The 13,972-nt window shown below is 40.7% G+C and overlaps 1 protein-coding gene across 4 annotated transcripts in view; it reads right to left on the bottom strand.

Annotated features, from left to right (window-relative positions):
* Positions 1-13,972, bottom strand: part of TBC1D8B (TBC1 domain family member 8B) — a 65,401-nt gene that overhangs the window by 37,912 nt on the left and 13,517 nt on the right. For all 4 annotated transcript variants that reach the window (XM_039488477.1, XM_039488474.1, XM_039488475.1 and 1 more), the window contains exons 2-4: positions 11,717-11,827; positions 3,210-3,328; positions 1,081-1,306 (exon numbers count right to left, since the gene is read on the bottom strand). In XM_039488477.1, coding sequence (XP_039344411.1) covers positions 1,081-1,306; positions 3,210-3,328; positions 11,717-11,827 — 456 coding nt within the window. The remainder of the gene's footprint in view (positions 1-1,080; positions 1,307-3,209; positions 3,329-11,716; positions 11,828-13,972) is intronic.

The raw sequence follows: 13,972 nt of genomic DNA, 5'->3' as shown, positions 1-13,972 counted from the left end.
ACTATTTAAAATGGGTTCTATAATCTTGCCCAACATAGTTGCTTTCCCTGTTTTATAGCCCAATCCTTCCACATGCTGAATGCACTCAACTGCCATTCACTGCCATGGGAGTTGAGGGTGCTCAGCTCCTTGTAAGATTGGGCCCTCAGTCATTTGTGCCCCTTCAAAAATAAGCATACAGAAAAACTGAAACTACTGCTATTCCACAAGTACAAGAACATCACAGGCTATCTTCAGAGTTACAGGAAGCTTGTCAGGTAGAATTTCATGGCTAGAAATACATCAAAAAGTGCCACATATGTTAGTACTAGATTACACTTTCTGTTCTTTGTTCCAATGTAAAACTGCAAATGGCTACATGAACTATATCATCATGCAGGCTGGTCTGTTTTAATAGTGCATTTAATATAAAGCTTCTTAAAGCAAGCAGACCATTTATATCTAAGGGGCCTGTGTCTTTCTGATGTACCGCTGTGCCTTCTGCTGGCAATCATGAGTACTACATGCATGTACTGGCAAGAAAATATATAAATGCTTGTAAGTCTATGCACCTTTCTTCACATTTTCTAGCTTTCAATCACACAGTTATTGCTCACATAAATGCATACTTTTTAAATGATCAAAATGACTTTGCTGATATTTTCACACAACTTTTTGTGTGTAAATATCAGCAATGTATAATGCCTCTATTTGGAAAGATTATTTTTGTTTTAAATTTGTACATGTGACAGGAATTGAACCAGGAGCCTCAAGAGTTGAAAGCATGAATCTCTACAGCTTGAGTTAAAGACCCAGGATTTTCAGCTAAGAGCTGTACCAGGCCCATATTCTCTGTGAATCCAGGTCAGAGAAAGACAAGTAACACACACTAGTGGGTTACACATGCACATGCAAATAAAATAATTCTAAATAATATATTCCCACTGATTATTCTGATTGCTAATTTTTTTCTACACTGGTTTTATTTGATGGTCATGTTGCAAAATAACTAAGTTTCATTCTCAAAGGATTATGGGTGTGAAATGTTACTTCAAATTTGAAAAATATAAAATAAAATGGTGAGTGACTGGGCCAACTTACTTTCTGCTCCCAGCAAAAATGAGTAAAAGCTAAGAAAGTTGGTACTAAGATAAAGCCATCCCTGACAGGGCACTCGCCCCCTCCAGCAGCTGCAGGAGTAATAGGTCACCAACTTCTCCTGCTCTGCTAATCCAAAGCACTTCTCAAACTTCAGAATAGCTTCACGAAACTTCTCAGGATCTTCTTCTTGTATGAAAGAACCTTTCCCTTCTTCAGCAATCAATCCCTAAAAGCAAAACAAACAAAAATGTATTATATATATATACACACACACACACACACACATTACATACATACACAAACCATGCAACATATTTTGTGCTGGATATTTCAGGGAAAGAATGGTCTTGTGGCCAAAACACAGGACTGAGAGTCAAGAGGCCTACATCTATTTCAGACCCTTCTACAGACTTCCTGTATGACCGTGGTTAAGACACTTACCTTCAGTTTCCCCATCTATAAAATGGGAATAATGAAGCTTCCTTACCCCACTAGGGGTGTTGTGAAGCTACATTCATAGGTATTTGTAATGTGCTTTATTATCCTTTAACGGAAAGTGCTATAAAAACAACTATGGATTATTACTAGACGGTCACACACTGCATTGCTTCTGAAGGCCGAGCTCATTGCACACACCAGGGGCTCACTGCATTCTTTCATTACCCACCTCCTCCACAAGCTCCCTGTGTGCCACCCTTCTATCCCCCTCTATTTCAGGGACTCCCTGCAATCCTCCCCTCAGGCCGCCCCCATTCTCCACTTATCCCCTCATGCCAAAGTCTCTGTGTGATAGCGCACTCCCTCCTTGTACCACTGTCCCCATTACTCCCCCAATCCCAGGAACGCTCTGTGCCCCGTCTCCAGGAGCTGTATGCCCACCCATCCCCCTGTACCCCTCAGACCAGAGTTCCCCATTCCCCCCCAACCCCCATCATTCAAACATTCTCTGAAATTTTGGAATTGATCAAATGCAGCATTCAAAAGTTATCGAGTTTGTGACAAAGGGTGCATTTTCTATAATATTTTTATGAATCCTAGGCACGCCTCGGTTTTCCTCTGTGCACAGTGGGTGCAAAAGGGTTAACGCTGCTCCTGGAACAGCACTGGGAACAGGAGGTGTGTGCCTGCGTGGAATGACTGGGTCCTTAAGGATCTGGCTGAAACCAACCCAGAGCAACACAGGACCCAGCAAGACAAAAAGAGCCCCCACCCCAAAGACTGAACAATCAACCCCAAACAGCAGGAAACCCCAGCAGGTGAAATATGTGAACTGAACTGGAATAACGGCTGCACTTTTGGAGGGACTCGGGAGTTCTGACTTGGGAAGCCAAAGGGAACAGGGAGACAGAGCAAGGGATGGAGTCCATCACAGCTTGGATGATGGCACTGGCTTTGCCAGGATGGACCATGGCATAATGTCTGCTTCTTTGTGCCAAACTAAGGATTTTCAGCTTCTGTAGCCAGGTGACCAATAAAGAATGATCTTGTTTTGGAGAGGCTGCCTGTGTGGCTGTAAATACTCTGTGAGAGCACTGTGCTCTGAAGGGCTGCAGTCCAAGCCTCCCACAGAAGTCTGGCTGGGCTGGATTCGCTGCAAGGAATCACAGAGAGAGACAGGGAGTGCTGGTGCCAAAGGCCCAGTCTCAGAGTCTTGGAGGCTAAGGGCCTGCCCATGTGGAACTGTGTGGGTCTTTGGTGCCCGGCATACTAAAGGGGTCCCTGGTTACAGGCTGGGGCACAGAGAAGATCCTGTGCATCTGTGACAGCACTGCATATAGACAGACAGGGAAAGGCCCTCGAGATTAGTGTATGGCCTCATTTTGTTCTGTCAATTATTATTATTGTTGCAGAATATTCTTTGTCCACAAGTTTTAAACAGTTAACTGAAGGCAACTGATACATTTTGTTTACCAGCAAGAATGGAATTTGTCTCTATCAATTTTACTTAACTTTGAAATGAAATAGCTTCACCCCATTCCATTGCTCCTATCCAACTGCAATATAGTACTGCATAAAAAGAATTACATTGCACCACAATGTTGTCCCCTAATGTCTTTAAAAAATGTATGTGTTTCTGAAGAGTGAAAAGTCATAGCTTTCCTCTGTTATATCACCTACATGCTACTTACTCTTATCTTTCCCTGTACAAAGCTAGTAACATCTTCATTTGAATCAAACACTGATAAGGTCTTCATAACATTGTGTTCCAACCAGTCCCAGTGTTCCGTTATTTCTTCTCTGCTGGCTCCTGATAAAAGAGTAACAGGTTAATAAAGCTTAAGAAATAAACTTCACCTAAACAAAAATCACAAAGGCCTTGTCTACACTGGACAAATAACCAAAACTGTAGTAGTTAGCACACTGATCATAGTTACTAGTGTTTCCCAAATGTTGGGTCCCGACCCATCAGTGGGACATCAGAAGGTTCTAGTTGGGTTGCCATGTTCAGGGCCAGATTAACCCATCACAGGGTCTGGGCCTAAGCAAACATGCACTTCTCCTGGCCCGGTGTGAAGGGGAGGCAGGCAGGTTTGGAGAGCAAGTTATGACCAGGCCAAACCTGAGTGGTGCTGAGACCCCATGCACCAGGTCACAACACGTGGAGTGAGGAGCCAGGCCCTGTCTCGCAGGATGAGAGCTGCTGCTGCAGGATGAGTGTGGGGCAGGTTCACTCTCCAATCATCCTGATCCAAGAGGCTCCGCTCTACACCAGGCCAGGATTAGAATTGTGGTGCCGGGGTAGAGGGTCGGTATGCAATGGTGGGTTGCAAAAAACAAAGATAAAATGCGGTTGGGGAGTCTCCCTAGTAAAAAGTTTGGAAACTACTGTTCTAGATACAGCAAAGTTTCTTCCTCTTCAAATACATTCTATAGACATCTACGTTGCCTAAATAACTCTATCATAAGGCAGGACCCAATTACCACCTAGTAGCACTCAACATGGCTATGTCACGCTTCGACCTTGTGATGTAGGACCAAGTCACATATTAATCATATTCCTAATCATAGTAAAACTTCGGTGACCACAATTCAGAAAGAACTGTGGTTCTGTCGACACAATTCAAGTCCTGTCTACACCGCAAGATCAAAGTGGGTAGTGTTGTGCTGTACTTGGCTTCCACAATTGTAAAAAAATCTTATTCCATTCAAAATACAGAATGTATGTATGTGTCAGCTACTCCCTGATGCAGAAACCACTGCGTTTTTGATTCATATAAACTGACTGATCCTTGAAATGTCTTTGGGCCTACCCTAGGCCTACCCGATTTTATAGGGACAGTCCTGATTTTTGGGTCTTTTTTTCTTATATAGGCTCCTATTACCCCCACACCCTGTCCCGATTTTTCACAATTGCTGTCTGGTCACCCTAGCCTACCCAGAATCACTGGTCTTTCACTCTTGCACTTCCTGCAAACCCAATTTACTGAAAGCAAAAGATACTTTCTTCTCCTTCTCTGTATGCATGCAGGAACAGGAATAATTTGACATAATCAACGTTTAGAAAGTAAGCTGTACAATCCAGGATAAAGCTCATCATCCAAAATATGAAGGGCATATAAATGCAGTAATTAAATCATAGAAATGTAAGGATAAAAGGGATCTCAAGAGGTCATCTAGCCTTGCCCCCCAGTGCTCAGGCAGGATTAAGTATACCAACACCATGCCTGATGACAGATGTTTATCTAACCTGTTCTTATAAATGGCACAGATTCCACAACCTTCCAAGGTAACCTGTTCCAGCGCTTAACTGTCATTATAGTTAAGAAGTTTTTCCTAATATCAAACCTAAATCTCTCTTGCTGCAAACTAAGCCAATTACTTCTTGCCCAACCGTGGTGGATTTAGAGAACCATGGATCACCATCCTATTTATGATAAACTTAAATATTAAAAACTATTATCCTATGGCCTTCTCCTCTCCACACTGAACATGCCCAATTCTTTCAACTCTCCTCATAGGTCAAATGGCAAAGTCAGCCTCATTATCTCATTTCCCATGCACTGTTATTCTGGTGAAAATACTTAATCATTTTATTCTTGATCTCCCCACAAGGATTTTGCTTTCAGACAGCTGTCACCCATCATATGGGAATGTCATAACTTTAGAAGAGAAAGAAATTTCCCTCAATGAAACACATGCATTTTCCAGTAAGGTGTTTTGATTAGCAGTTTAAATTTCATACAAAAGAAAGATATTAGCTGCTAGCTAGTTTTATGATGTGTGAAATGTCAGTACGTCAAAACGGTTTATGGTATACTCAGAGACCAGGCCTGTTTATACACTCGGTTAGGAATTTTGCCAGGGGTAATAGCTAGTAAACTACAATCATAAGACTACTGAAGTAAAGACGATGTTTATGAAACAGCAGCAATGAGGATCCAGCTGAGTGCAATACTCGGACTATTCTTAGGGGTTAGGTGGTTTTTCCATAAAATGTCTTTGACTATGTAAGGATTTATTCAGCCCTTCTGGGTAAGCAGATTCTACAATATAAGAAGCTACGAGTTTTCATACGCTACAGGAATTGCTTAGAAATAAACAGGCCCAGTACATGAATGCACTATCACCACTTCCCTCCTCATCAGAGAGCTCCATTGACCACATCTTTACCATTTTGTTTTATGAAGACTGACACCTTAAGCAGGTTTGAGCAGTTTTCACAGGCTTATTTAATACTGCACTGGGATTGAATAGAAATTCCTCTAAGTACAGTTAAGAAGAAACTGGACATTTATGATGGAGTTTCAAAAAGGTGAAAATAATGTCAAGAGTAATTAATACTGCAAAAATAGGGCAAAACTGATTCTCTATCAGACTATGCACTAAGAATCTAGGGCAGTTCTCTAAACTCAGGCTCAAAGATTTTGAGGCACAGATGTGGCCAGAGGAAGTATTCTGGTGGAGGGATATTTTTTTTTTAAATGTCACTGGCTCTTAACTTACTAGGCACTTTTGAAAACTCTCCTTTAGAGCCCAGCATTCTGAATGGTTTTTCTAGGTGCATTCATATCTGGTAATGTCAAAAATATCTTACAGTAGGAAAAGTGAACAGGAATATTGAAAACAGTTTTGATTTCTCCTCCAGACTAACTGGAAACCTGGTTTGAGAAGCGAGGACTCATGGGTTCTATTCCCCTCTGATACTGACTTGCTATGTGGTTTTGTGCAAGTCACTTAACCTCCCTCAGTCTCCGGTTATCCATCTGCAAAATGGCATAACACGTATCTACTTCACAAGAGTAATGTATTTTAATGCACTTGTTATTGCAAAATGTTTTAAAATAAAAGTAGCTGTGTCAAAGTTTTTTGGATCCTCTGCAGTGTTTAGGTTATACTACCCTAGCTATCTTTTGAGAATACAAGCCAGCAATTCCAGTAGGTATCAGCAATACTACATATCACCTTTTTCATTTACAGTTATTATCCAGGGTTAATTATGCATGTTCTATTTTTATATTAATAAATTAGAAGAGAAGAAGAATTGTGCAGACTCCAGTATTGCAGCATTTACTCAAGTGAGTAGCTCCCTGCAGTCAACAGGGCTAGTTGTGTAAGTAAAGGCCACAGGATTGGTCCCCACTACTTATATCACAAGATTCACAGAATAGGTAACTTTTTGACTTAGTTTGCAATGTCTTCTCACATGTTTTGTGAAGTGCTCTGAATGCTCGTGGGGCTATGTATATAATAAAAGTGAAGACTTCTGATTCACCAACTAGTTGGCAAATACACAAATAAATGCTCTATGTTGGGATCTGTCCCTACCAATCCAAATTCTATACACATTTTCTAAAAAATTCAGACTTTCCTGAAGAACGCCTACTCTCAAGGAATGAGAGATGGCACCTGTCTTTTAAAGAACTGCATCCCCACACTGTTTTTAAGAGTTATTAAACCTCACAAAAAATGTTATGTGAATAAAGCAGTGCTTTATACTGGGCCAATAAATACTGTCAAATACTGAGTTTTCCTGCCAAAAGTTCCCTGACAGTTGCTTTATAATTGTTTGCCCAATTAATGACATCATTATCTCCCCTGTATACTCATGCTGAAACATGAGAAGAATGCTCTTTTAAATAAAATATAAACACACACACTCAATATTCTGAGTACTGCCCTCATACTAACTTACCAAAACACCATGAACATAGGCTCTGTGCTTTGTTTCCCACTAAAAGCCTGTGTTTCTCCCTGGATGACTGTAAATTCTCTGATGGTGACAAAAATCTTTCTGACATTACAATTTTTAATTACTTTATTTGCTAAAACTGACCACAGGTTTTATGGGAATAATAATCTTGCTCTAAACATGATTACAGTGAAAAGAACAATAAAACTATCATCATTTGTGTGCCTACCAGGAATCAATTATTCACAAGATAGGTTACCGTAATAGCAAGTAGGCCTCAGGCAAAGTTAAAATCCCATTAACACACTTGTTTTAGGGCTCGTCTACACTGGTAATTAACAGCGCTGCAACTTTCTCACTGAGGGGGGTGAAAAAACACCCCCCCCCGAGCGCAGCAAGTTGCAGCGCTGTAAAGCGCCACGGTAAACAGTGCCCCAGCGGAGCTGAGTCCCCAGCGCTGGGAGCTGCGCCCCTTGTGGAGGTGGGTTTTTTAGAGCGCTGGGAGAGCTCTCTCCCAGACTGCGCCACGACCACATAAGGCACATTTAAGCGCTGCCGCGCAGTGCTTTACCACTACCAGTGTAGACTAGCCCTTAGATCATTACAATGTAACAATGGGAAAGCAATTTAGTCTCTTGTTTTTATTAACTGGATACTACCTCGTGCAAGGGACAAAGCCATTATACAGCCTTTTAGATTAACTCTTCTATATGTAACACAAAAGTGATATAATTTCAAGTACTAGCAGCAGGCAGATCCCCTTTTCCTGCTTCCTAAGGGTTGAAGTCATGGCAACAGAATTCTCAATAGTACATGTTTATTTTTATTCATTTATAGGTATTTTTACTGCACTCATCAACTGAGTATATTTTATGGCAACTACTTATTATTTCCCCAGGAATATTCCTAGGATTTTACTTACCAACAGTTTACAAATAGTTCATTTTCTAGTAACTCTCGTTTTCCCTTGCTTTTAAAAGTGTTATGTTTGAGTGTGTGTTACTCCCCACACTGTCCTTTGGCCAATACACCATAAAACTTAGGTCTCTTATTGATCATTATCCTCTAGGGACAGCCTTGAAAAGCATGCACTGGAGGAGATTAGATTAGATTGCAGGGAGAGAGGTTTCATATTACAATATAGGGACATGGTATTAATGTCTTTTTTAAGTAGTTGATGGTACAATAGGATCTGATTTCTTGTCTAACTGAAGAAGAGAAGATTCTGATACATATTGGATAGCAAAAATCCATGTGACTATAGCACAGCATTTAATAGTGGAATTATTTGTGTGTAAGAATTTGTGGGATCAGACTCAATATTCTCTGGGAATGCTACAAAGTTTATCTTTCCCCAAAGGCATCTAAAGGAGGGGCTGGAGATTGGAGGAAAATTTAACTGGAGTCTTATGACTCAGTAGAGAGTCTAGTTTTTGTTAGAGAGAGTCTATTAACTTAAAAGGTTTAACTGGGGAAAAAGCTGATGAACTAAAATGTGACACTGCAAAATTTTATAATTTACTGGTGCATTTTTAATTTTGGGGTGTTCCCTGAGCTCTAGACCAGTGCTTCTCAAGCTATCTGATGTGGGGGACCAGCAATTTTTTTTTCCAATGTGCCAGGGACCGGTGCCATATTATTATCCTATTTGACGCTCTTATGAGGAAACTCGCCGCGGACCGGCACCAGTCCGCGGACCACCACTATGAGAAGCACTGCTCTAGATAATGTCCAAGAAATCAAATAAACATATAAACATGACATGAGTAGCAGCTAGCATTCTCTCTTAACTGTATATTTACTAACTGCAAGATAAATATAGTGTGTTTAGGAAATATTCAGCACTGTCAGCAGGGCTCTGTGCTATTTCCCTGAGCTTCTGGAACTGAGACTACACAACTAGAGACTGAGCAAATCATAAGAGGGACAGAAGTTTGGTCTCTAGAGGAAGATGCTGGATGAATAAAATGTGCCCAGAACACAGAATGCTTAGAGAACCTCTCCAGATCAAACACTGTGCCATCAGTCAGCAGGAAACAAAACAATGGGAAGGAATGAGGAGTGAAAGGGTGAGAGGAGAGGGAACTCAACTCCTGCTAGAATTAGGTTTACTTTCACAAGCAAAAGATAGGTTAGAAAAAACACAATTTGTGTTTTCTGTTTATTCCCACCCATGCTGACCTCAGACTTCCTTGTGGGCAAATTTATCACCCTCTTCCTGAACTCCGTTGAGCTGCATGGCCCATGCACAGCTTAGAATAGAAAAAGCTGTGTACTTCTGCTCTAGGGAGAATACCAAAGCAGTTTCATAACACAACACTAGAAAAACTGAGATGCACCTGAAAGCAGGGAATCTATCTGAAGACACAACACAAATGCTGCACAGCAGAACAACCAAATATTGGGTCATAACTTGTTTCCTTATCACACTATTGGAGCTACACAGGAAGGGACTGGGGTCGCAGAGTCGGGATAGATTTTCAAATACCAGTTTTGTACAGAATTCCCATTGTACCTCTGAAAATCTCCCCACAGACCTTTCCCCCAAGGGCTTACAACTAACAGACCCAGGCTGGGGCCAGGGATCTAACAAAAGAACATGGCAATGATTGGTACAGCTGTGTTTTGTTTTGTTGATGGTTTTCTCCCTCTCCCACCACCCCCTTTTTTAAATTCAAAGTAGAGACAAGTGAGGGAGAATGGCAGGAATGGAAGAGTTAGTACGACAGTGACAGCTTGCCACCCTCCTAGATATAACAGCAGGCAGGGTTTTGTAGGCATCATGAAAGAGGTGAGTCTGAAGGAGGGAGGATGAGATAGTGTGCCTTTGAACATACTGGCCATTTTTACCTGCATAGTTTGTCAGAGTAGCTGCCTATTGAACATTACTGATATTTAGTTATGGAAGAGCTCTCCTATGTTAATCCAAAACTTACTGGACCAGGAAAATTGGAAAGTGACTGCTGTACTGCTCAGGCATAGTTCCAGTGCCAACCCCACCCTAGAAGAGATGAAGGTTGTGGCACCCACAACTCAGCTTCCATTGTCTCTAAATGCTCCTGAGAAAGGCTGTTCCAAGTATGTTTACATTGAAATAGAAACCTCAGCTATAACATCTATACACCTATAGAAGCCAATGGGAATCTGTCTATTGACTTCAGTGGGTGTTGGATCAGGCCCTAAACTCTTAAGAATGCCAGTACTTGTATAGGTGTGTCTATTTGCCTAGCACTGTCTGTGCAACTAACTGTGTCAATACACTTGGATCTAACTGGTTTAGGGATACACTGAATGAATGCTGAAACTAAGGTGAACATTAATTTTACTATAATCCACTAGCAGAAATCTGCTGCAGGCTAAACTCCTGCTACAAAACTCATCAGGAACGAGGGGACCGTTCCCTATTATTTTCTCAATACTTTAGCTTTATATCCTCTTCATAAATATAAAGCTATTGGGCAAAATGTATTCTGGATGGGGATGTTATCAGCAGAAAGGGACTGTTGAGGCCTTTTTAGATGATTTATGAATTTTAGCTATCTTTAAGATAAATAAAAGAACTAAGTACTGAAGGGAAAAATAGCATTAATATATTTTCTATAATGCCAACAAAATTTTGCTCTTTCATGATAATTAGTGAGTTTGTCAAAGGTTACACTGAAAAAAAATTGCCTTTGTGCCTATAACCTTTTATATGTAACCCTAGGCGCATAGAAGATTAGGGTTGGAAGAGACCTCAGGAAGTCATCTAGTCCAACCCCCTGCTCAAAGCAGGACCAAACCCCAACTAAATCATCCCAGCCAGGGCTTTGTCAAGCCTGACCTTAAAAACCTCTAAGGAAGGAGATTCCACCACCTCCCTAGGTAACCCATTCCAGTGCTTCACCACACTCCTAGTGAAATAGTGTTTCCTAATATCCAACCTAGACCTCCCCCACTGCATGCTTTTTATTTTGACATCTCGGAGATAAGTAGTTCTCAGTGTTGAAGTGAAATGCTGTTTGTACAAGCCTGTACTCATTATTTAATAAAAATAACTAAGAGCATAAGCCATGATTTATTAAATGCAAAATATCTGGAACAAAATGAGACTCAGTATTTGCAATCATCTGTCTGCATGGCAGGTATATATCTCCATTCTCTGTGATCCACAAACATTCTTAAATTAGTAAAAAGGAAAGAAAAAAATAGGCCATAGAAGTAAAAATTGAACACTTCATGCTGGACTTTTAAATGCCCAATCCTGCATGGTGCAGATTTTCTCCAACTTCCATTCAACTACTCAGTATTTTGCAGTACTGGGCCCTAAATGAGCAACTGCTGGCAGGTTTTCCATTTTCTCAAGGTAGGTGAGCAGTTTTACTGTTAAAACCTGATGGGGCTTGATGGAGGAGAGAGAATTATCCCATCAGATATTCACGTGTCATTCTTAGGTATATTGGCATTAGGGAAAATATTTGCCACTTTTAAAAACCATTTAGCCTCTAAATAAAGAATCACACTTACCACATGCAATGGACCAGTAGACTTGAGAATCCGGTGTTTGATGCAGGATCCGAAATGGAGCCACTTTTGATGTAGAGTCCAAGACTGCATCTAGTGTCCCCATGAGAAGGCCTGTTAAGATACAGTTTTAGACAGTTTACTAAACAGAGTCAAATTAGGATTGTGCATCAGACATTCAGAGTCTAATCCTGCATTCCTTACTCAGCATGGGATATTACATGGCTAAGTAACACACTCTTCCACACCAAACGTTTTTCTTTTGATGGCTATTAATTTTTCAAAATTATTTTGCTGTACTTCCTATCAAGATAAAGCCTCCCAAAGAAAAATACAAAACGAGAGGAATTAAGGATCGGTAACTAATTTATGTCAAGTAAACAAATCTTATCTTGCAAACTGTAATAATTTTGTAAAATGTAAGTGAGCAAACTCACATTTTCTGCTGTCATAAACCAGCCTTTATACTCTCTACATTAAGAACTAAAATGCTAAACAGATAATGTTTATATTTGTTTGACGAGCTTTTTCTTACTGAATTATTGATAACACTGAGATCGTTTTACACTTGGCCTTGACATACCAGCTGTTTTGATTGTTAATCTCTCTCGCCATTCTCCCAGTATCATTGTTTTCGGCTATGATATATGGCACAAGGATATTTGCAAAGCCACCACTTGCAAAAACTGATGCAAGCACTTATCTTAAAAGGCTGATTTTATGATATTCTGCTACAAAACAGCACTGTTCAAAATGCCAAAACATTCTCAATATCCACTACAAAGGCTGGCAACATTTCACTAGGTTTTAAGGTTCAAGAAACTAATGTTGGGTTGATTTCAGTCATGTTATCAGTCCCCAAAACGAGCAGATACAGAAAACACATTATGAAGCTCATCATCATAAGGGGAAATTACAGATGCAGGCATAAACTGGTTGAAGGGCTGTGACGTTATTGACATAAACTGCGACCGTATAGATCATTGTTGCAACCAAGGTCCTATAGTTGCACCAAATCTTATACAAAGGTTGTTGAGTGAGGTGTCTATGAAAAGATTATGATCTGCTGGTTATGATTATGGTATCTGCATGCATGTATCAATTTTGTAGTTGAAATTATGAATATTGGCTATGTACTTGTATCTCAATGTGTTTGATTCTAAGTAGCATTAGTGAAGCATTTTCATAACCATTCATCCCCATAAGGAGCGGTGCTGGTAGGGACACAAGGGAACTGGAGTATCTGAGGGAATTGCTTGTATGACTTCTGGTTAGCCAGTGGGGTAAAACCTAAGTCCTCTCTGTTTGGCTGGTTTGGTGTGCCTTAGTAATAAAGGACACCCAGCTGTGGGCTGTGACTGCCCTGCTCTAAGCAATTTGTCCTGAATTTATACTCTCAGTTGTGTCCTGCCAGAGGCAGCAACGTTACAGGGGCAACCAAGTGTCAGCTGTTCAAAACAAAACAAAAAAAAAACCTACAGTGACTCAAGTCAATGCCCAAAAGACACCCAGTCTGAAACCACCATCAAATCAAGAAGATTTTTTGGAAAGCGTGGAGGTATGAAACGAAATGCAGCAGTTTCTCATGATAGTCTGGGCTTAAAGGACTGGATAGCTCTGGGGCAAACCTGCAGCTCACAGGAAGCCAGCAGACATTTGTGGGGGATGGGTTAGGTATGTCCTAGATTAGACAGGAGATCTTGTTGCCAAGCAAAAATAAAGGCCAAGAATAGATTCCTAAATCTATATTTAGGCACCTGAATAAGCAGCCTGTTTCAAAAGTGCTGAGCCACTGTTCCCAATGCATCTGACAAAGTGGGTATTCACCCACGAAAGCTTATGCTCCAATATATCTGTTAGTCTTTAAGGGGCCACAGGACTCACTGTTGCTTTTTATAGATTCAGACTAACACGGCTACCCCTCTGATATCTGTGCCCAATAGGTGTTTATACTTAAGAACATGCATAAGTGTCTACAGGATCAGGGCCCTATTTAGGTGCCTAGATGTAGACCTAAGAGTTAAAGCATTTGAAATATAATGTATAAAAAAATACAAGACCAACTAGGGCTTCTGGGCACAATCATAACACAAGTAAATAATAAGGAAGAGCAAAAGACACTTCACAGGCAAATGGAATAGCTTTTGCCCAGTGCAAATTCAGCATCCAGAAGGATGCTCAAGTTTATTTCAGGGACTGGTTTAGCATCTGGCAAGCTGAGTATTCAGCTGAGGGGCAAAGGTGACTTAAAGCCAACTT

The sequence above is a fragment of the Mauremys reevesii genome, linkage group 9 (assembly GCF_016161935.1).
Source record: "Mauremys reevesii isolate NIE-2019 linkage group 9, ASM1616193v1, whole genome shotgun sequence".
NCBI lineage: Eukaryota > Metazoa > Chordata > Testudines > Geoemydidae > Mauremys > Mauremys reevesii.
This window is presented reverse-complemented; position numbering and strand designations above follow the sequence as displayed.